Raw genomic sequence first — 24,178 nt, 5'->3', positions numbered from 1 at the left:
ACAGTGTTTCCTCAAAATTACCTGCTTAACAAGGATTCTTTTCATTTTGAAGTTCAAAGGATTAATTATCATCAGTCCTAATGCAGTTTTTGTTTTCTTTACTTTCAAAGAAGATACTGTTGTACCTAATATAAGTAAACAGGGCAATTATGATGTCTTAATTGATTCTGCTATGAGAACAAAGAATTGGCAAGAATTAAAATGTCAAGGTTAAATATCCTACATCTCATTCCAGGTGTACCAGTATTCCTACACGGCCTTCTACATCATCTGCAGTCTGGAAACACCGTAAGTACACATCAGGGCTGAGTCACTCCATTAAAATTGTTTTTCTCATATTATCTCACCTGACCTTTCTGCCTGTGAAAATGTGAAAGAAACTCATTTACACCTGTTTTGCCAACTACCTCCCACAAAGCACCTCTGACATCAACCACACTGTTCACTTCCAAACCTGCACTTGTGCAGTCTGCGAAGCGAAACGGTGCTATCAGATAATCCGCAGCCTCAAATCGCAGCTGTAGTCAGCCGCAGCCACAACATAGGCAGATGTTTATCCTCATTCACCCTGTCCTGAGTTAGCCCTTTGACGACAGACCTCGACTTAAGAAGCGCTCAAAAACAGAAGGTAAATTACCAGAGCAAGGATTAGATGTCAAAATGAACTACAGTTCACAGAAGAAAGTTACACTAATAGCACTGCCTTGTTTTGAAAATGAGCCTTTTTCTGCAATGTCAAGAGATCTTGAAGATCTCTCGTCCTTCAACGTTAAGCTGTTAAAAACAGCTAAAGAAAGGAGCACGTAACAATGAAAAACCTACCGTGTTCATGTTTCTGTGTGTTCTCTGCTTTTTATTATAACTAGAAACGTGACAGAGGAAAACCAATTAAACCTTATTTCTTAACATTTACTTAGGTAGGATCACAATCGTACTGTTTGCTGTTCTAAAACATATTTCATCATGTTACTTAGTCGCTGCCAAAAGAAAGTATCTTCTTGTACCACTCTTTACATTTCTTTTGCATTATTCTGCAACATGGCCTCTGATGCATTGTCACGTAATTACCAGTTAACAGTATAAACCTCAGGCTACAGTTTCACAGACTGACACAAATCTCTATCCTAATGAGACCACGCACAAGATCTTTCTGCTGCTGTTTAAGTATTAATTCAAAGACGACAGCAAAGTTGGTGAAAACCATCCCAAAGTGCACTTCACAGCAATTTTCACAGTGATTCTGCTGGAGAAACAGGTGCACGCAGAATTCAAGGTTACAGAGCTACAAACCTGCTCATCACTGCTTTTTTTACCCATTAAAAATGAAACGTCGGCAGTTTGGATGCAGTTGGCATGCCCTAAATTTTTGGGTTCCTGTTTCTTGCTACCAGTGTTGTATCTTTGCAGGTCCAGTGGATAGTTGTTTCTTGGCTGGGCATAGTTAGCACTATACCCTCTGTGTTTCCAGATCACCATGTACGCTCAACAGGAACTGACGCTCATTGTGGCACAAATGTGTATAAAAATTTGAGGTACATTCGCTCCCTGGTATTCGCGAGGGTTAGGGACCACTTCACTGAAAACGCTATAACTGCATATTTTAATTTTAATGAAAAAAGCAAATATTTTAGATGTGCTCTATGAAAAAAATCAGCATATAGGCAAATTTTCCGCAAATAATTTGAAGTTACGTTCCACAGTAAAATCCGTGAATACTGAACCGCGAATAGGCGGCTGTTCACTGTATTTGATTATTTTGTCATATCCACCTGTAATGCAATTAATTGAAGACCATTAGAAGAATGCGATGTGAAAACAAGACACACACGTAATCCAGTTTGGAAGCATCAGTTTACCAGCTGATGAATGTAACTGTGAGCAAACCCACGCAGGTACACTGAGCAGGTTCAAACCTAGAACCTTGTTGCCATTCAGTGACAGAAAAGAGCAAAACTACTGCCAGTCTAGCTAAAAAGCCTCCCCTGCCAAGTCATATTAGAGGCGTTTTTGTGCTGTGACTATCCACCTTACTTATTTCCCTTTTGAATTACTTCCACACCAGGTCACAGTATGACAGCACTGTCAGCAGCTCTCCTGCTTAAACCTATTTAAATGCTGCCACCCAGTGGTGCTGCGTCAAAAAACACCTGCGCTGGTGTCCTCATTCATTCTGCGCTCCAGACAAAGACACAGAGGCAGTGGCACCTCTAATTCTGCAGCCTGCACTGCGCAGCACTTTTCCCAATAAGGAGAGGTGACACTGTTATAGAGTGGGGGTATTTATGGATACACTTAAAGCTTTGTTCTCAGATGTTGTACACTTGTTCCTCTGCCGCCGGGTCACTGGGAGCAGACAGTCATTGTGTTTATGTGCCTTCACGTTTGTCTGATAGTGGGGGTTTTTTCACCTGTCTGTGCGCCCCAGGGAAACGTGGAACCTGAACCCTCCAGAGGTGCGAAACGCTCAGCTTCAGTATGCAGGCTGGGGACCCCAGGATCAGCAACTGGTACGAGCTGCATGAATCCCCTCTTTCATATCTGCTTTCAAACTAATTAATTTTTCATTCAGTTTCAGTAAAAAAAAAAAAAAAAAGGAAAAAAACTAAACATAAATAAAAAAAATCTGGAAAGATCCATCTGAGAGGTTTAGAAACTTGCCCTTGGTGTAAAAAAAAGTGCAGAAAACCCAACTTTGCAGCACACAGACGGAAATATAAGTTAAGTTTTCACAACCTGTGTCCTTCGCTGCCTGTTTTTAATTTTAATAGGTGATAGAATTAAATATATTTGAAGGTGCTTCAGCCAGAGGGACCTATATATTTCACAACCCAATGGGAGGAGTTACAGTGAGTGAGTGGAATTCTGGCTTCTTTTTGTGCCCTTGGTTTAAACCTGCTTTAATCAATTGTTGTGGCCACCTGAGTGCAGCGAGCTGCAAACCCAACACTGGCAGATCATTATTTTTTAAATAACAAGCATATGGCAAATATTAGCTTAGATAAATTAGTGAATGCAGAGTGGCACGCTGTGTAATAAATGCTCACAAAGAAAACGGTGGCCGTTACAACCTATGTCTAAAAATGTGTCGTTTCATGCATCGGTTAAAACACTGGACTCCAGGTACACGACGCCCAGCTGGAAACACTTCACCTACCCAAGATTCACAGACTTTACAGAAAATGTTACATTTTTGTGATTTATATCGTTATCGGGACGATAGATGTTTTATATCGGGATATGAGATTTTGGTCATATTGCACAGCCCTACCCCAAACAATGTTTGAATGTTAAAAATGCTGGATTTGCATTGTAGTGTGCGTGGTCAAAATTAAACTCTGTGGAAACAGCGTTAAATAAGCGCAGCATTTCTGTGCCCAGAAGACAAATCAACAAACCAAACACAATAGCAGAGAGCTGCCACGGAAATGAAAATAGTATTTGGTGTGGCTTGTATTAGCCTCTAGCGCAGGGAGTTCTCAAAGTTTGATGACTGAGTGCCAGTTTAGGTGCCAGCACAGGCTTGAGGGCTGCACTGGAGAAATGAAAACTTTTAGGTGCTGTTTTATGTTGGTAATTCTCATTTTTGAGCTTGTTTTTTTTACCATTAGTCAGGAGGCCGTTATATTTCTTTACACCAGCTGTATTTGTCAAAGTTAGGAAGGTTGAGTCTGCTACAAAGGATACAACAGAGGACCTGCAGATGAAGAGAAATGCTCTCTATCTGTGCTGCACTATCACACCATGAGATGAACTATGGATGAATAGTAGTGCATTAGTAGTGCAGTAATTGATGAAACCTTATTACACCATAATTAAGGTGTCATGACCTTTATTACCCTTAAATTTGGTCCAAGTAAGGCCTGTATTCTGAATCGGTTTGGTCTCATTGGTGAGGTATGACAATTACTGCTCCACGAGCATGGTCCTAGAATTGGGGCACAGCTAATCTTTATCTTTCAAATGCCCCATTTTCCTCCAGTTGTTGATATGGTGTAAGTTATAATCCTTGAAAACAAACAGTTTTGTCCCTCAGGGTTTGAATCATCCCGATGAGTCGCTGATATTTCCCAGTAAACACATTTGAAATTAAACACTGCTGTTTGAATCACAAGAAGCAATGGTCCTTTGCAACTGTTCTGCGATGAAGCATCCCCCCACACACATACACCTTCCTTCATCACACAATCAGACTTGTCAGGGTATTAATGAAATTCAGTGTGTTGGTTTGCAGGGCAGTCAGACTGTGTGATTACATCCTGCAGCACAATGCTATTAATTACCTGTTATCTCGTCACTGGATTAATTAACGCTCTTGCTAGATTGATATAGCCTCAAGTTTCCCACCATTAGTCATGAAGCTGTATTACTTTCAGCTGCTGAGTTTTGTTAGCATGAAACTGAGCAGCTGGTATTCCTGAAGGTTCAGGTGCCCTCTTGTCAAGGAGGTTGCGGTTGCGAGAGACGTCCATCAACTGAAACAAGCTGGCACAGACTTCGAGCCAAGGCATGTGTTGTGATATCTGCACTCCTAATATACGTAAATCAACACACCTGTTATCCTTTTCCCAAATCCCTTATGCACATGATTAAATCTCCTTTACGTTCCCATAGAAACTGCTCACATACATGCCCGTGCAAAAACACAGCTGTCCAGACACATGTTTAGCAATTTGTTAGGCTAAAAAGTCAGTGTAAGTGGATAAATAAGGGTCGTTGTGTTTTCTCTGCAACAAAAGCAGGTTGAGGAGTTTGCTTTTATACTCTTTAACATGTGGTCCACAAATATTCACGCAGATTTGGGTGTGTTACATTAGCTCGTTTCTATCTGTCTGAGCTCCTTCACATTCACACCTGTAAACAGCTGCTCTTACACAAGCCTAAAACATAATTAAAAAAGAGACGCGATCAAGCTTTGCAGCAACAGCACCGGATCTATGGAATAATCTACATATCTGCACACACATTTAAACTCATACATTCTCCTTGCTATTTGGCCCCGGTGTGACATTCTTGTTTTATTTTATTTTGTTTTGTATTTATTTTATATTGTCATATTTTGATGTACGCTGTCCACAGCATTTCTGCATTTTAGTGTTGATTTTCTGTGAGCTGTATATTTTTATTATACAGCACTATGCTCAACTCTGTGTTTTTAAATGTGCTTTATAAACACATTTGACTTTGACCTTGACAATACGCTACAGTCGCATTACGGAAAACTGATTGACAACGGTGGCATGAACATAATTGTGATCATAGTGCAGTGAAGTTCCAATGTTGCTGCGTTTGAAATGGCTGCATCAAAGATGAGGGACCAGGTCTGCAATCATAGCTGCTGTCTCCAAAGCAACATTGGTGCATTAAGATGGTAATAAAATGGTAATAAGACAGAATCAATTTGATATTGAATGGTGTCAAGTCGGCAATTGCATGTAAACTGTTTGTGATAATCAGGTGATTAACCATGATAAATTGGCAACAACTGGAAATCTGTTGCCATCTACACAAATTAAATGGAACTTCATGTTAAATACTTCTGCCCTGAGTCCAGCCAGAACTTCATTTAGCCAGCTGAGTCAAGTTCCCTACTCCATAAACCTTCTCTTATCAGAGAATGACTGAAGTCAGGTTGCTTACTACCAGGAGACCTGAGTGCGTGACCAGGTTGAGGTGTGTTGCACGATCAATCTGTCTGCGACTAGCTTGTTGCCGCAACTGTATGCAATCAGTTGCTAAAGTAAATGCAACAAAACCAAAAAACACCAATAAAAATGCTGAGCAACCACAAGAAGGTTGGCAGGTTTTACTGCAGTGTAACTGAGCCATTAGAAAGACTTTGTGTTTGCTTAAGACAGTGAGACCGAGAAAGGGAAACTGTAATACAGTTTTCATTCAAATCACACTACATACAGAAGTACAATGTGTGTGACAAATAATTCAAGACTTATTAAGTATTAAGAGTCCTCCTGCCTCCTTGGAGAATTACGAGGGAAATCCTTACTAAGAGTGAAAAGTTAAAAACCCTGGAACCTACGCTACATTTTTCTCATCCAGCTCTATGCAATTACACACTTGGCCTCAGAATGATTAAAAGCTCACAATACCACGTTCACACTCGTGTTAAACAAGCATAACATGTAGTAACGTGCCCCATTTTAGTTTAGAAATTTTAGTATGATAACATTAATTACCACTTAGATTAACTTGACTAAATATGTTTAAGACCTAACCTGCCCTACTCTGCTGGTGTGACTGGTCCAACCAGACCAACGTATCTAGAGACTGCTCCAAATACTCTCACTGACTGCCATCAATGGTAGAATTTTACCTTCCTTCAGAGAACGGGGCCAGGTTTTCTCTCTGTGCTGTGGCCTAGATTAGCTTCTAAACAGGGACTCCATCTGTACCAGTGTGACACCAGAGCACACGGGCCCACGGCTTACGTCTCCTCAGGAGAAAGTAATTGTGACACACATTGTATTACTTTTAAAGAGGGTCTGTTTGCTTGAGAAACTTTTAGCTAGCATTTTTTTTCTTTACTGTCATGTTGTTTATACACAGCTGACTTAGATTTCCACAGGAGATTTTTCTATGTAGTATTTGACCCTTTTTGCACTGTTGTAAGAAGTATTTAATCAGCAAGCAACAATTTCCAGCTCCCTGACTGGTTTCATCATTCATACAGCTCAGAGGGAATATTTGTTGGAGAATCATTCACAAACTGATACCATGATACCTGCTTGAGGCCAGAGATTCCAAATCCTTGAGATACCGAGCGAGCCCTTTTCTGTAATACCCTGAGATTGATTTCAGCATGGCATTAAGGCTGTAACATTTTAAAATTCCAGCCCCAAGAGCAGCCCCGCCTTACCACGTTCACTGTGGGTGCTGATGATCTATTATTCTCTGTAATGAAAGAGTTGACCTTCAGTTATCTTGAAAGCCCCGCAGGCCTGTGGAGGAGAGCGTCAAAGTCAAAATCTGGTCCCAAGGTTTGCTGTCTTATCAGAAATTGAAAAGACTTATTTTCTTGTCTTTTTAGTTTTGGGAATGCCGGTTTCTCTCTAATCAAAAAGTGCTTTTGCAAATGTGTGCAGTGGTGTCTTGTGTGTAAAATGAGTGTGTTTCTGACCCTACGGTTGATATACGGTTGATCTTATTCTTCAGTTTAAATACAACACAGTCCTCAGATTTTCTGTTTTGTGCTGTTATGGTAAGACCTCATTCACTTTTACAACATTTAAATTTATAGGAAAGCTGGTAGTCAGTTTCATTGAAACATCATTATCTGAGCTCAAGGATCTTGAGGACATGTACTTCTCTAGATGTTTTGTCAATTTTTCCATTCAAATTTTTGACTGCGTTTCTTTTATTTCTGACTCTTCTAGATCTTCATTTTTGAAAACAACATCTACTATCGGTCTAAGGTGGAGAGCCGTTCTATTCGTCTGGTATCTACCGGTAAAGAAGGTGTCATCTTCAATGGGCTCAGTGATTGGTTATATGAGGGTAAGGCAAACGATTTTCTTGCTGCTCAAATACAATACAATGGTAGCATAGTAGTTGAGGAGACGTAGACTCGTATTGCTTCTATAGGAATTATGAGCATATATGCACTTGATCATCAGCAAGTGTGAGCTTGTGTTAACTCAATCTTTCCAAGCATAGCAAATTACAAAATGCTATGCAATGCTCGGAGAAACTGCAAGAAACCCAAGTGCTAAGTGTTTGGAAGGTTTGCCAGAAGAAAGTCTCTCTCTGAAGAAAAAAGAATATGACAACACAGCTTAGATTGGTCAGGTGTCTTCTGAACAAACCACAAGACATTTAGAACAATGTCCTTTGGACAGATGAGCAAAACTGCGATGTATGTAAATGGCCTGTATTTGTATAGCACTTTACTAGTCCCTAAGGATCCCAAAGCGCTTTACACATCCACCCATTCCCACACTGGTGATGGCAAGCTACATTGTAGCCACAGCCACCCTGGGGCGCACTGACAGAGGCGAGGCTGCCGGACACTGGCGCCACCGGGCCCTCTGACCACCACCAGTAGGCAACGGGTGAAGTGTCTTGCCAAAGGACACAACGACCGAGACTGTCCAAGCTGGGGCTCGAACCAGCACGGCAAACTCCCAACACTTGAGCCACAATCGCCCTGTGTCGTATAACCAAAAAACAAAGGATGATGATTTGAGTTTGTTTTGGACCTGGGCATCTTGCAGTCATTGAATTGACCACAAATTCCTCTGTATATCAGTGTGATTAGAGTCAAATGTGAGGGAATCTATCCAAGAGCTAAAGCTTGACCAAATTTGGGTCTTGCAACCAGACAATGATCCCAAGCACAACAGCTAATATACAGCAGAATAGCTTAAAAAGGAAATGAAAGTCCAGACTTTGGCCAGATTAAAATGTGGTGGTCTGACCACAAGACAGCTGTGCATTCACAAACTTCAAAGAACTGAAGCAATATTATGAAGAACACTGATAAAGTTTTGATGCGACCGTATGTAACAAGGCATGTTTAATGGTTCTCTCTGCTCTCTACTTTTGTAAGCTACTCTACCCATTACAGGCTGTAGTCTTTACAATTTACGTTCACCATACAGACATAAGATTGACATTCATTTTCTAATCTAACTCTTTCCATGAAAGAAAATAGTGTGTTAGTTCTGATAACAATTAGGGAAAACATGTAGTAAACCTCTTTTGTCCCGTGTATTCTCCTTGTATTACATTTTTCTAATTTGAACACTCTGCAGCAGCTCAGGTATTTAGAAGTAATGACATGAGACAGCATGACTCCCAAGTGTCTGTAGCCACATTAGTATTTTATGCATGTAGCGCTTGATTTCCTGCAGGTAAATTAAAAAAATGGATATCCTGTCAATTTGCCTCTGCTTTACACAGCCCTGAAAACGAATGAATGTTCTACATCAGTTGATGTGCATTAACTCGGCGGCTGTGTGTGTGTTGTGCATTAAGATATAGATGTCAAAGTGCTCTCCGAGCGTCAACACCACCGATCAAAGCTCACCTGTATGCCTCACAGTATAAACCGTGACAGGGACTGTGTTAGCATTCAACTAATGAATTTATATCTGCTGCGCTGGGTGAACACTCTGCTCCAGTGGAACGGTGTTTTAATAACGGAGCAGGAGGGAGATGGGGAGCAGCAGACTCACAGATACAGAGATAGCAGAAATGGAGACAGCCAATGATACACAAGCTGTTAATCTTGGAGTAACGCTAAACATCACATATCTGTTTGAAAGTGTGAGGCTGCCACCAAGGAGATGTCAGGGTTTAGACACTGTGGCAGAGAGGTTATCTGAGGTCACCGGTGCATCAGGATTAGAGCCCGTTGGCTGCCTTTCCTGCAAAATTCATCTGTTTTTATTTAATGTTGTCCACCCACAGCCCTCTTATCTCCGCCTAACCAAGCTGATATTTGAAAGCAAGTCCATTCTTCAAGAGCAATATCCATTCTGAGCCATTTAAACATTAATCGGAGCGATATTGCAGTGTCTGACCCCATATTTATGGATTGCTGAAGGCCTGGTAATTTACACTCATCATTTATTGACCAGATAAATCTTTCACTCAGAGATAAAAGATAGAATCAGCTTCATAATCTTGAGATAAAAGTGAATCATAGGACTATACAATTGGTTTTGTGTGCTTTAAGTGCACAATGTGATGTGGTAAAGTGTTTTATTTTGAGAAAAACAGGGGCTATTTTATTATCTCAACACAACACATTTGAAAGCCTGTCATCAGAATTATGTTTATTCAATAATGGAGGGATTTTTCGAAGACAACGAAACAGGCTTGTTGTGGTTGGAAAACATTGGCTAGAGAGCATTATTATGACCAAGAACGATTTTGTTACCTTCTTCAAAGACAAGGATCAGGTGTGTGACCACTCAATGTCAGTTTCTGTCTTCAAAGTGACTTTTGTGCATCAAAACAGCAATAAAAAGACAAGACAGAGTCAGTCTACCACCTCTCTGCAGTTGAATGGGGTCAGGCTGGCTGCTGTTTGTCATAAATTGGCAATCATGAAACTCTTGCAGTCTAGATACATAAATATTCATGTTAACCAGAAAATTTACGTTACATTCATAATCTCGCCAGAGCCTCATTGATTTGAAACAGAAATTCCTGCACAATTAGTGATGTGGGTGCTGAAGGACAGTGATTTAACTGTAAACTGACACAGGCACTCGTCAGTTTACAGTTATATACACCAGAATATGGCCAGATGTCCTCTATTGCAAAGAGATGTATCGCAGATGAGTAGCGCACATGGGAGCTCACTGGCGCAGATTCATTGCAACATGTTGGCTGTCTTTCTGCCTTTATAAATTAGAAAGGAGTTATTTGAAAACTTGATTGTTTGCCATCAGACAGCCTGTGCAGTCAACTTGACTGTGCTTGCCCACAGGTTGAAGGGGTTGCACGCGCAAATGTACTTTTAATCTGTAATGCAGTCCCTCAGCAACTCCTGATTTTTCTCATTTTTTTTCATAGTGGCAAGAATTTCCCTCTTATTTTTAGGCTAGTGCAACTAAGCTAGTAGTCAATTTTCTTCCAGTTGACTCTTTTCCCCATAGACAGTGGATGGGGTTGTGCTGGTAATGACTATGACTATGATTACATAGAGATACCCCTGACATCAAACAGGGTTGCAAATTTTGAGGCTGAGGCTTTGAGGAATGTTCATATTGCGTATAAATCTATGCCAAAATGTCTTGGAACCAGCTGATTTTGATGGCCTCATTATGCCAGGTTTTATTTATTTATTTATCTTCATTTGAGAATGCACTAAAAGTCCTTTTCATTCCCATTAATAATAAATCTCTTTTGAAAAACTTGTATTTGTAAGCCTGTAAATAGATTTGGCATTAGCCCAGATATGATGTAAGCATTTGCAGGCAAGCTTAGAAGCCTTGCCAGCTTGTCTAATGTTTACATTCATCAGCAAGACTGCAAGGCATCAGACTTTCCATGCTAATGACTCAGGCCATCCTCCAGCCAAGGTCAAACTGAGGGTGGGTCACACTACTGCTGAGGAGGAATGAGGTCTTAAGCTGTGCCTGTCGCTGTGCAGCAGATTTGATGCTAACGGGTGAAAAGGTTGGCAAATAATCTCCCAGGGCTTGAATATCCTCTTGCTTGCAATGTTGTCTTAATCCATAAGAGTGTGTGTGTGTGTGTGTGTGTGTGTGTGTGTGTGTGTGTGTGTGTGTGTGTGTGTGTGTGTGTGTGTGTGTGTGTCCTAGTAATGTGCAGACAGCAGAAATGGAGAGAGAAGGGAGAAAAGAAGAAAAGCAAAATTAAAAAAGAGGAAATGCAGCCAAGAGTGCTATTGGGCTGTGTGTAATAGTCGTGTGTTCTGTCATCTGTTGGCTGTCTGATTATTGAGGCTGTACTGATACTGACACATCCTGCAGTGTGACGCAGCCCAAGGAAATGGCTGTTTATTAGGCTCTGGTGTGCCCAGATAAAAACCTGCTGTTGCTTTGATTTTACTTGTGTTTGCCCCTTAGATATTTGGCTAGATGAATGTTTGCATCGAGAGGCTTGTTTGTGGGGGTGGTTTCTGTTTATCAGTCTGTTTGTGTCAGACTCTGCAGGAGATAGAGTAACCACATAATCAACACTTGTGCACTGGAAAGAGAAAGATTAGTAAAGGGTGTGAAAATATGGGCTTGTCTGAAACAGACGGGAGAAATAGTTTGTCGGTGGATGTGAGTCATGCTGTTTGGAGATTATCAGACAAAATAAGATCCGTCACTTAAGAAACATCTGAAATGTTTAGGACTAGACTGACAACTTGTATTTGGACCTTCTACTTCTCAATGTTACCAATTGTGGTAGTAGAGAACTGTTTTAATCGAGATCATTTTTAGCACATTTCTATGTGAATTTCAATTGTGTTGAGTTACCTAAAATCAAACATCCATCCATCCTACCATTTTCTTCCACTTATCCCAAGTTGGGTCATGGTGGCAGCAGGCTAAGAAGGATATCACAGATGTCCTTCTTCCCATCCACACTTTTCTGTTCCTCCTGGGGATTTCCAAGGTATTCCCAGTCCAGATAAGATATACATTTGGGTCTACCTCACCTCCTCCCAGTTGTGCATGCCCAGAAGACCTCCAAAAGGAGCCACTCAGTAGGCCTCCTAACCAGATGTCCAAACCACTTCAACTGGCTCGTTTCGACATACAGGAACAGCACGTCTACTCCAAGATCCCTCCAAAAGTCTGACATCCTCGTCCTATTTCTAAGGCTGAGCCACCCTTTGGTTGCTTGTATTCGTGACCTTACTCTTTCGGTCATCGCTCATATTTCATGACCATGCAGAGGGTGATGGTTGGGAGACAATAGACGGACTGGTAAATTTAAAGCTTCAATTTTCAGCTTAGCTCTCTCTTCATTACATCAGTCTGGTACAACACCTGCAGTACTTCTAGTGCCGCATCAGCATCAGCAGTACTGCCCCAGCTTGCCCAACTCTCACTTGAATTAGACACTTGAATTACCTTGCTTGAAGTCTCTCTCCCCCAATCCAGAGGAATCATTCCCTCTGTTTTCTGGCAGAAAACCATACCCTCAGGTTAGAAGGTGCTGACTTTTATCCCAGCCATTTCACACTTGGCTTGAAACCAGTTCAGTGCATAGTGAAGGTCACGCTCTGATGAAGCCAACAGAACCACATCATCCGCAAAAAGTAAGGATGCTGTTCTGAGGTTCTCATAGCAGACACCCTCCTCACTCTGTCTACACCTTGAGATGTGACAAAGGGTAACCACCCAACACTGACTGAAAATGTGCTATCATTTTGGTTAGACATGGACCTGAAGTCCAGAACAATGGAGTCTAATTGTTGTTTCTATTGTAATATTGACATTTTACAGTCATAAAAATAACAAATACTGACAGTGAAGCTAATAAAAACTAATAATTATTTTTGGCCACTTTGTTTTCATTCATGAGTGCATCTTCTTGTTGGTGCTCAAGAGGTACTAGTGTAAGAAGTTTAGCGTTTTCTGTTGTATGTGTAATGAGGCCAAAATTAAATGTAATTACGTACCTGCAATTATTTAGATTCAGTGAAACGTTTTTACGTTTAGGTCCAACTTCAAGCTGCCCCTGTGTATAACACTGAACTGACTGTATTTACTTCTAGTGCTCTGACAAAGGCTCTGTTCCAAAGCACGTATTTCTTTTTTGATGTGAGACAGATTGTGAGTATTTTGTTCTCGCTGACTAGGACATTTGAAGTGTGGTATTTTGTCTTTTTCTTTACCTTATCCTATATTTTGTGGGGAGTGTAGCATTAAAGTGGTACTCATAAGAGACCAAAGAAGTTACAAAATTGAAGAAGTTTAAGCTCAAAATTGCTGGACCTTATGTTTTGCAGACTGCAGTTCAGTAAGTGTCTGCTATAGGCAGCAGAAGCCATAACGTTATGTCTGGACTGGACGCTGTTCAACTTTGTGAAAAATGTCACTATCCTCATGAGGTTTGAGGTCTATATTTCAAAGTAAATTGGCTTGCACCTTATAACTAGAAAAACTAAATGCCGACTTTACAAAGCGTGTTTGAGGAAAGAATAAAAACATGCATCAGTTTAACCTTGTAAACCCACAAATGCTGTTTTCTGCAGTCATCCCTCTATTTTTAAAAACTGTAACATGTTCACATCGCATCTTTTTGTTAATGTGCAAAATGCTGGGCTTATGTTGAAGCTACTTATCAAGTTCTTGGTTAGAGGAAACTCTTTACCTTATCGTGTAAAGGGTCCTGCTCTGACTTGTGTTGCCAGTTGATGCTAGATAAATATAACTGAACTGAAATGACAGGAAGTGAACTGTTGCAAAATGTGTAGCTGTAAAGTGGCTAAATCCTCTTGTATCTTTTTAAAATCTCCTTTCTGAATATAAACCTGCAAAACCAATGCCCTGTAATACAGTGTTCATCCTTCGGTTTCCTAAGCCAGATCTACAAACAGATTATTTGCAGGCTTTGTAGATGCTTTGCAAAATCTCACTTCTTCTGTCATGTGCTTCTCTGCTAATGCTTAATTATCACTTGCAACACATCCTCAGTCTACACACTGATAGTTGTGCTGTATTTAGTATCAGCTACTTTATTGTCATATTTTTGTGGCGCTATGGCTGGAAGATTTTCATGCCATCTAACCAGTTTGGTTGTTGGCAAGCCAGAATAAAGGGCTAGCAGGGCTTGACCATGCCAGGTATATGTAGTTGTATTCAATGCCGTGCTCTGTGGTTAAAATTTACTTAATTGGACATATCAAACATTGATTTGTGTAGTTTTTTGTTTGTTTGTTTGTTTTGGCAGAGGTGACTGGTGGGTTAATGCAAATGTTATAGCTCGTATAGATACAAATGTCAAAAACACAACTCATCTCAAAGAGAAAAATAGCTGGACTCCAAAACAGAGGAGCAGTGACCTAGAAGTATGCACCAGACACTAAAGACAAAAGTTGGCTTTCCCTCTGTGCTGCATTGCTTCTTCACCTTGTGTTTGGCATGTTTCTCTGCTGCCCTCTGGTGGATGCATGTGGTCATTTTTTTCTAAACACTGAGAAGGATTCGTGGTGTTATTGTGCCACAGTTTACGGAATATTTGCAGCATTTTTATATTTTTTTGTATCCTGTTAATGTTTTTTTTTTAAATCACATATTTGCAACCTTGGATGTCTGATTTTCTTTTTTTCTTGTTAGCTCAGCTTTCCTGAGTCTGTCACCTTGCACTCATTATTTTCCAATGGCCGCTTGACTTATGGCATCTCATGCATTAATAATGTCCTCTACTCAGTGTATAATGTAGTCTGCACACCAGGATGGAGAACATGGACAAAGGAGATGAGCCTCCGACAGCTCACCTTCGTATTCGTCACAATGAGGTGGGCTGTAAAAAGACAGGAGATGTGATCTCATTACTTAAGAGAGAAAATGAGAGCTGGCTCATTAAAAGTGGTTCGCTCACAGCCTCTTCTCTTGGTTTCTCTTTTGTCCCTGCACATTCTTTTGTAATCACACACCTATCAGGACACTTCCAGAGACGTAACTGCTTTCTCCTTGACTGGCCAAGGTGACTGGGCGTCCCCAGCCGAGTGGATCTGACAGCTCGGCCGTTCCACTCCGCGCGGAAAGCCTTTTAAGCTGCCGCCGGTGAAGTTGGCACGCAGCGGTAGAATTGGCCATGCGGGAAATCATTTTTATATTTTATTTTATTTTTCACCATTTGAAAATGCAATCAGTGCTTTGTTGTCCTATGCTGCTCTGTTCAGCATCAGACAGTGAGATCCAATCATTCCCCACTGAGCACTGCCAGCAGGGTGCAAGTGGGCACACAAGGGAGACTAAAAGAGCAAAGACTAATGGGACTAAAGGCTTCCATTAGCCTTTTTCCTTATAATGTTACTTCCGCAGGGATGTGTATTGTTTCAGGTTCTTTAAAGGAATCTATTCAGCTCATTTTCAACTCATATTTTTGTTTACAACAACAACAACTCTCTACAAGTGTAGCTTTGCATGATTCACAATTCACAATAATTCTTATATAACTTATACTGACCCTTGGTGCAGCTACAGTGTATTCCCTTCCTTCTCTTTATACGCCTGATTGGTTGCGTTTGGCAAACAATAGTTTTGAACAGCAGGTGGGTGGGCCTTGTGTTTTGACAGTAACTGAGATTTCCATGTTGGGGATATCCCCAGCCTTTAACTTCATACAGATCCAAGCATAGAAATAACTGCCTGAAATAGAGTGTTTAAAGCACTTCAAATGCTCATTTTAGCTAATTTAAGACTAATTTACTTCTCCATATGCTTGCAATAGATATATGTACATATATATAGATAGATACTATATGACAAAATAAGGCAAACAATAGTCTGAAACAGTGAAACACATGAAACAGTGTCCATCAGTAGAAGGTTACAAGCACAACTACTTTTGCAGAACTGTGTAAGAGAACAATGTACATAGGCGTTTGTACCGGAGGTGTTTGACAAATGATGCTGCATATCAAGTAATTCCACCAAGCGATGCGTGGTTAATGAAAATGCAAATTGGTAGTTGATGTTGTTAATTCCCCAAAGCCAGCACCCAGTCCCACAGATAAACAGCATTAATGAAGTTTTAATTGCAAAAGTTGATATAAATGTAGCTAGTGGCAGGCTGTAACAATGAGTCGGAGTGTTTTTGATATCGTCTGCATTGTCGCCACAGACTTAGTAATGAAGTAGGATTGTCAAGGCTATGCTTTATGCTGCCAAAAAGTTCCCTCAGTGAGATTTTATTTGCATAATTTCCTAATGAGACACTCTGTGTTGACAGACGCAATTGTGTGTGTCTGTCTGTCTGTCTGTCTTTGTGTTGCAAAGGAGATGAAGGACCTAGACTGCTCTCATTTCCCCATTATTCTCTCTGTATATGTAAAACAGGAGTGTCTGTGATCGCTGTGTTATTTTATGTGGACACGCTTGCACACAGAGGGGCTCGGGGGAAATGTCTAGGTCACCGACCTGAAATGAGCTGAGCCTCTTGCTGAAAATGGTACACACAGAAATGTAGTAACGACCCAGAAAGTTATCTGCGCTGTGGTACCTGGTGAGAAAGTGCTGTTAGGTTTATTTCAGGGAAATGTAGCTGAGTTCTATTTTGGTCAGCATGCTGTGTACTGAGATTAAATGCTGTTGTGATTTATGACTTCAAACTTTTGGGTAGCAAGTGGTTTCACATGTAGGTTTGACAGATAGTGAGTGGGAGATTCCAAATTTAGCAGCTCAGGCACAAAGTATAGTTGTATGTATAGTATGTTGCTGAGAGGACAAAAAGGGTAACTTTGAATCTTTTATCAGTTTGACCAAATTAGGGAAATAGTCAGCAGTAGTATTTTAAAAATAATCCTCAATGCTTCTCCTTCCCCTATTCATACAAACACTCATCCACCAATTGTGGCTCAGTGTCCTGGCCAAGGGCACTTTGGCATGTGGAGGATTTAAGAAAAACTTGCTCTTTCACCTGAATAGTTGAGGGATTTTCTACTTTCAGGAGGGAGTTATCATACTGTTTAGCCCTGACTTGTCAAAAGGAAAAGAAAGTCAAGCATAAGTCACATATGCTGACCAGTGGGAGAAAGAAAAGGGAGGCAAACCAATACAAATAGTGCTAGTAATCATAAAGAGCATTTATAAATTTCAAAATGCAGTTTTTCCCCAGAACACCTGCTCCATTATAATCCCAACAAGTAACAACCGTGTGATGCTGTTGGCCTGCAGCTATGTAATTAACTTTTGTCTTTGCTGTTGGATTGTGTTATTCACTATGATTATGATTGATGGTCATTTTCTATTTGCTCTTCCAGAGGAGATTTTCCAGTCCCACATTGCCCATTGGTGGTCTCCAGATGGTGCCAGGTTAGCATACGCCACCATCAATGACACCTTGGTGCCCAGGATGGAGCTGCCAATGTTTACAGGCTCACCCTACCCAATAGGGAAAGAGTACCATTACCCTAAGGTATACTTTTTCCTTCTTTAAACATCTGTACTGATGCAGATAGTTTAAATTATAGAAATAGAATGGTTTAAGCAAAGTGTTTTTATGTTTTGCTTTGTTTTTTTATGGGATATTATGCTCAGTTACTCACTTTGTTTTCATTCTGATCAGGCTGGAGAGGAAAATCCAGTCATCACTCTTTATGTCGTGAACCTTAACGGCCCTCTGCACACCATTGAAATGAGGAGGCCTGATGATCCCAGGATAGGGTGAGTCATCCAAAACTATCAAACAGTCTACCTCTGTGCTCAGTCAACCGATGCACATTTTACACGTCGTAGATTTGGCTCAGATTTGCAGTCACATAAAACCGGTGGAAAATCATTGGCTTTTTTTTTTTTGGCATATCTGTACAAACAGTCAAGATGTGATTGCAGGACAGACTTTAAGCTTCAGTTAAAGAGGGTTTATAACTTTTGTAGGATTTAGAGTATTTAGAGTCCCCAGTTCAGATAAATATTTTTTAATGAATCATTAATTATGTATATTATGTAAATCAGTAACAACAATAACTTAAAATGTAAAGTAAAACAAGTAAAGGTTAAAAATACATCTAATCAGGGACTTGTAACTGATGTAAGTGGCTTCCCTGCCGACCCATCCAGTGTCCAAATATGGAGATTTATACCTTTCCTGTACATGGATGAAAAATGAGGATGAAAAATTTTTTTATGTTCAGAATCACAAATCTGTAGATCAACAGAAAAGTCCTAAATATGAGTTGTATATACATGTGTTATCATAGGTGATGCAAAGCAATATGGATTTTTGGATAATAAAATATTTTTGAATACAGTATATTACAGAGTCATAGTGGGTATTTTTATTATATGATATGCTGCACAGACTGGGGGATTTTCTGTCCCCAGTGATGCATTTTTCCTTAATAGGGTGTTGTGTTTAAGTTTAATGCCTCTATTTAGTCTCTTCATATTTACAGCCTATTTTTCCACCTCTTTATACACTGCTTGATTTCTCTGTGTTCAGATGCAACCACTTTTTCCATCATCTTATTTTTACCCGCATTGCAGCTGATACCAACGATAATAAATGCTAAATATGCTTTCTGTTTGCCAGTGAGTACTATGTGACCATGGTGAAATGGGCCACCACCACCAAACTAGCCATTAATTGGCTGAACAGAGCACAGAACATCTCAATCCTCACACTATGTCAGGCTACAACGGGAGTCTGCACTAAGGTGAGCACAGTGTGCATGGCACATGTGCCGCAAGTATGAAAGGCTGTTTCTTTATCCCAACTGAAGTCTGTTTATCTGTTTCCACAGAAACACGAAGATGAAAGTGAAGGGTGGCTCCACAGGCAGGTGAGAATGATAATACACACGTGTGTGTAAGGTAGATTTAGAGTATTAAGGCACTGAGGTACTTATCCTTTCCTTTGTAGCAGTCATTAAATTATAGCCACTGTTTACTTGCTTTGTTGCCTGGCATTTCTTGCCTGACGACATGCACAGTCATTAAATTCAAGCTTTAAATTTAACATGGCTTTGTTCCAAGCAGTGTATGCTGTCTTTTTAAATTATAATGCGGGAATGCCAGTATAATTACTGCATTAAGCAGCCTGCGTATTTAGTTGTCTGTAGCAGTCTTTATTTTATGTCTTGTTAAGTGAAAACACTTAGATCAACCCTCTCTGTGTATTCAGAATGAGAAGCCGCTCTTTTCCAAAGATGGTCTGAAGCTGTTCTTCACACGGGCCATTCCTCAAGGAGGCAGGGGCAAATTCTTTCACATCTCCATGTCCATCTCCCAGGTGAGAGAATATTTGTATGCCAAGTATTTGCATCACTAACATGAAGTTAACTTGGAACTGATGAAGCTTTCATATCAAACTTTCAAAAAGTGTGGCCCATATTAATGAAAAATTGTTTGAAAGACATTTTGCATACATAATTCCTTCTAGATGATTATTTGCAGCAGTTTCTGTCACCTGTAAATTGCCAAGGTGGTACATCTGATGTTTTGTACAGTGATTGTAGTGAAATATTTGTCCTGTTCCTGTCACATACAGAAACTGTTGGTGGCATTGGAGGATAACTATCATATTTTTGCTGTTTTTGCTTCTCTACACCCACAGCCCAACATTAGTACAGACACACTGCAATCTATCACATCTGGAGACTGGGATGTCACTCAAGTTCTGGCCTACAACGAGGAGAACCAACTAATGTGAGCATGCACAAACCCCCAAGCCGCCACCAGAACTCAATCATACTAAAAAGCATGTTACCACACATTTGCAACTGGTTACATTTACTCTATACTCACCACCCACTTTGTTAGATACACCTGTTCAACTGCACATTAACGCAAACATCTAATTGGGTTATGTAACCTCAAAAATATCTGCAGAACTTTAAACCAAGCTTTGAATGGCAAAGAAAAATTATTTAGCTTACTTTGACTGTGGCGTGGTTGTTGGTGCCAGGCAGGTTGATCTGTTGATATTTACCCATACTCTCTTCATCTACATTTCTTTGGGTTTACAGAGAATGGTCAAAAAAATGAAAAATATCCAGTTAACAATAGCTCCCTGGGTGAAAATGCCTCGTTGATGCCAGTGGTCAGGATAGAATTCCAAGAGTGCTTTGAGCTGATAGGAAGTCAACAGTAACTCAAGTAACAACTCACCACAACTAAGATATGCAGAAGAGAATCTCTGAATGCACAACACATTGAACCTTGATGGGGTACAGCAGCAGATGACCACACTGAGTGCCACTCCAATAAGCTTAGAATAAACTGAGGTTACAATTCACACCAAAATTGGGCAACAGAAGATTGGAAAACCCAAATGGAATTCACGGTCACCAGATCTGGATCCAGGTATCACCTTTGTGATATAAGAGAACAGGAGATTTGCACTGTGGCATCTGCAGACAAATCTGCAGCAACTGTGTGACGCTATCATGTCAATATGGACCAAAATCTCTAAGAATTTTTCCAGCACCTTGATGAATCTATGTCATTAAGAATTAAGACAGGATTGAAGGCAAAAGGGTGCCCAACCCATAACTTGCAAGGTACGCTTGAAGAGTCTTATGTGGTCATAAATGATAAACAGATAAACAAGGTTAGAAATTCAGCACCATGGACAGAGGCAAGCCCATTGTTTCAGTGGTTTGACAATAAAATCATTCTTCATTTTTATTATAGGTATATATGGTCTTTAGGGCTGAAATATTGGGAAATAGATGCTCTACTGTGCCACCTCAAACAATTCCACACAACAAACTGCCCTGAATGCACACACATAAAAACTGCCTCGAGTCTCCATTGCACCCATGAGGAGTGTGACTCATTCCCATCACTCCCTGATAATTACACTCCCACTGTGATCTGACTAATAATAATAATAATAATGGATTGGATTGATACAGCGCTTTTCAAGGCACCCAAAGCGCTTTACAATGCCACTATTCAGTCACTCTCACATTCATACACTGGTGGAGGCAGCTACGGTTGTAGCCACAGCTGCCCTGGGGCAGACTGACAGAAGCGAGGCTGCCATATCGCGCCATCGGCCCCTCTGGCCAACACCAGTAGGCAAGTAGGGTAAAGTGTCTTGCCCAAGGACACAACGACCAGGACAGAGAGCCCCGGGATCGAACCGGCGACCTTCCGGTTACAGATACGCTTCCCAACCCCCTGAGCCACGGTCGCCCCGGACTAACATGACTTCACATATTTATACCCTCATCCAAACATATATAGACACACAGTTCCTCTTTTTCCCTGAGAGTTGCAGGGATTTGAAAAAATCCCAGCCAAATGGGGGTAAGATTTGTCCCATTTCTGTTCTGGGTTCTTTTATAAAACATCTTTTCTAGTCGGGGTATTACTGGGGTAGTCCCAAAGCTGACTGGGGAACACAGCTCTGCTAAAGTCACAGAGTAGACCAAAAATAACAATTATACATGACTGTCATTCCATTTTTGCGTTTTTTATGTTTACACAGATACTTCTTGAGCACTGAAGATGGTCCAAAGCGAAGGCATCTGTACAGGTATTAGCTGTTCGAACTTACACTGCACTTGAAAAACTAGTGGCTTTGATAGTTGGGAAAAAGTGTTTTTTAGTTTCAATGTTAAAAACAAACACTCATATTTATTTCCATAGTGCGGACACATTTGGTTCATTCAACCGTCGCTGTCTGACCTGCGCCTTGTCCAACAGCTGTGGATATATCAGTGGCTCCTTCAGCCTCAACATGAGCTACTTCCTGCTCAACTGCCAAGGTAGTACCATGTGTGAATTCAGCCTCTGTTTAGCTTATCCACTTAAAGATGTCACACAGGACTCTCTTTTAACAATGAAGTTACAAAGTGCATGAGTGCAAACTTTTAAAATGGGCATTGCTATTTTTATTACATCACAGTGTGCCCTATGTGCAAGGAGACAATGCAATTCTGTGATGATAAATCAGCCATCATATAAATGGCCAATCCTCCAGTTTGCATTTCTTATTTGTTTATACCTTCAGGGACAATACACATTAATCAACATTACTACAAGTGTACCAGTGAGTTTACTAGATTACCACTGGGTAATTTTTCAACTGTTGACCCCTGGCCAGATGTTAAATTAGCCTTTAAAAGCATAAATGAATATTTAAAAGCCTCAAAACAGTAAAAAGCTTTAGAAAGAAGAAGTCGAAAGAGAAGTGCAGGCTGTTAAAATGCAACCACATAATATCCTGTTGTATTACACATGATAAGCATAAGCCAGAGGGTACACATTGGATACAATGTCATATTGTGTCATAATGTTAAGCTTTAAAATTTTGTTTGTTTTGAAGTTTATATGATAATAAATTAGCTACACTTAAGAGAATACACATCCTACACTGCTAGTCATGTATGTGTCCTTTGACTTACTGTAATAATTTAATCACATAAAAGGGATCGCTTTTGTAGTCATTGCTATAGGTGTGTCTGTTGGTTCAAAGTGGTTTCTCTCAGTAATCTGTAGCTTGGTGTACTTGAATGCACATTCAAGTAATGCTTTTATTAAGCTTCAACATCTGTCTGATGTTGAAGCCAGTGTTCCTCTATTTTATTCTCAATTTGCTAAGTGCATCAATCACTTCATTTGCTGCCCCTCCTCCCTGCAGTCTGAGGTTTTAGGGCTGTGCCTCTGTTTGTGGCCTAGATATGGAAAAGCTATTAGAGCTATTGCATTACATAAACTGAATAAGCAAAGATGTGCTTCTTTGTCTGTCAGACAAATGATCTGGTATCTTTCAGGGTTTTGTTTTTTTCTTTTTGTGCATTCACTGAAGGACACTGTGGCATCAGTGTGCATTTGTTAGGAAACATACACTTTTCCCTTGCTATAAACAAATAGTAAATACAGCAACCTATGTATTAATATTATGGTGATTTAAAAATAAATTGTTTTTTTAAACAGTCCATAGTAAGTCAGAATGTCCACATGTCATGGTCAAATATAAAGATACATAGTATTTGAGCTCTGATCTTCTTTTTAGGGCCGGACATCCCGTTTGTGGCTGTTTACAAGACACAGAGAGACACAGAAAGTGAGACACAAGACAGAGAAAGTGAGTATTTCAACCAAGCAGCAGGTCTCCATGTCAAAAAGTATATTTCCTCTAGTGGCTGGCTCCAGAAGCAAGTCATCGCCTTAGCTTCTCATGTTAAAATGTCCAAATTTACAAAGTTAAAAAGTTAATTTTGGTGAAATCAGGGTCACATCAAACGTGGAAAATCTGTAAAAGCTTTTTATTACCCACAGTTTTTTATGGATGATCTTCAAACTTCACAACAATGTCGCCCTTGCTACCTGTCTGTATCCACATTCTTAATAAAGTTTAAATGTGTGAGTTTTAAACTAAAAATCTATTTATTTATTTTTAAAGAAGAATTGTATTTACTTTTATAGGAGGAAATTAGCTGTACACAAGCTATAATTTTTCGCCTGAATTAGAATTTGAACAGATTTTTGACTCACCTTAGGGGCTAGCCCCTAGTGGCCTTATAAAGAACTCCAGTTTTGACGCTCCTGCTTCCTCTTTCAGCCCTGGAAGCTACCTTTTGACACAAATGAATATTTACAAGCCTGAATGGAATGAAACACATTAGAAATGACCTTCTCTACATTACCATATTTGCTATATTTAACCTGACCTTGTCAAAAGGGGGCAGAAGTGTTTGCAGTGTAGTGCAAAGTGATCACCTTTGCACTGAGTCACTGTTTGTCTACAGGCCAAGTGTGGCATGACAGACGTAATGACATTACTCCTCACAATGGCTGTCCTCATTAGATTATAACCTGCCCAACAGCACTATCAGCATACTGTTATTTGATTACTACAGTGTGTATGTGTGTGCCAGTCTTTATCATCTTTAAGTAATGAGATCTCCCCGTCCTGAATATGTTAAAAAACAACTCTGTAAATTTCATTACCATATATTATTCGATGTATTCACCTTCACAACAGCATTTTTGTAAGTGCAATCCATTTTTTTCCTGCCACTCAGTATGCTGCATTTAAAGGCATGTCTTTCTAAGTGACCTGTAGGTCT

At 40.2% G+C, this 24,178-nt stretch overlaps 1 protein-coding gene across 5 annotated transcripts in view; it reads left to right on the top strand.

The window, feature by feature from the left end:
* The window catches only part of LOC146567108 (A-type potassium channel modulatory protein DPP6-like), a 269,199-nt gene that overhangs the window by 232,372 nt on the left and 12,649 nt on the right, over positions 1-24,178 (top strand). For all 5 annotated transcript variants that reach the window (XM_085286716.1, XM_085286717.1, XM_085286712.1 and 2 more), the window contains 12 exons: positions 236-288; positions 2,426-2,507; positions 7,389-7,509; positions 17,417-17,571; positions 17,722-17,819; positions 18,688-18,811; positions 18,899-18,937; positions 19,279-19,386; positions 19,711-19,802; positions 21,592-21,639; positions 21,753-21,871; positions 23,122-23,193. In XM_085286716.1, coding sequence (XP_085142842.1) covers positions 236-288; positions 2,426-2,507; positions 7,389-7,509; positions 17,417-17,571; positions 17,722-17,819; positions 18,688-18,811; positions 18,899-18,937; positions 19,279-19,386; positions 19,711-19,802; positions 21,592-21,639; positions 21,753-21,871; positions 23,122-23,193 — 1,111 coding nt within the window. The remainder of the gene's footprint in view (positions 1-235; positions 289-2,425; positions 2,508-7,388; positions 7,510-17,416; positions 17,572-17,721; positions 17,820-18,687; positions 18,812-18,898; positions 18,938-19,278; positions 19,387-19,710; positions 19,803-21,591; positions 21,640-21,752; positions 21,872-23,121; positions 23,194-24,178) is intronic.

This window comes from Mchenga conophoros, linkage group LG9 (genome assembly GCF_057382185.1).
Source record: "Mchenga conophoros isolate Kocher_MC1m ecotype Shallow Benthic linkage group LG9, M_conophoros_male_GT1.1, whole genome shotgun sequence".
NCBI classification, from domain to species: domain Eukaryota; kingdom Metazoa; phylum Chordata; class Actinopteri; order Cichliformes; family Cichlidae; genus Mchenga; species Mchenga conophoros.
The sequence above is the reverse complement of the archived record's forward strand: the minus strand, read 5'-3'. Positions and strand labels throughout refer to the sequence as shown.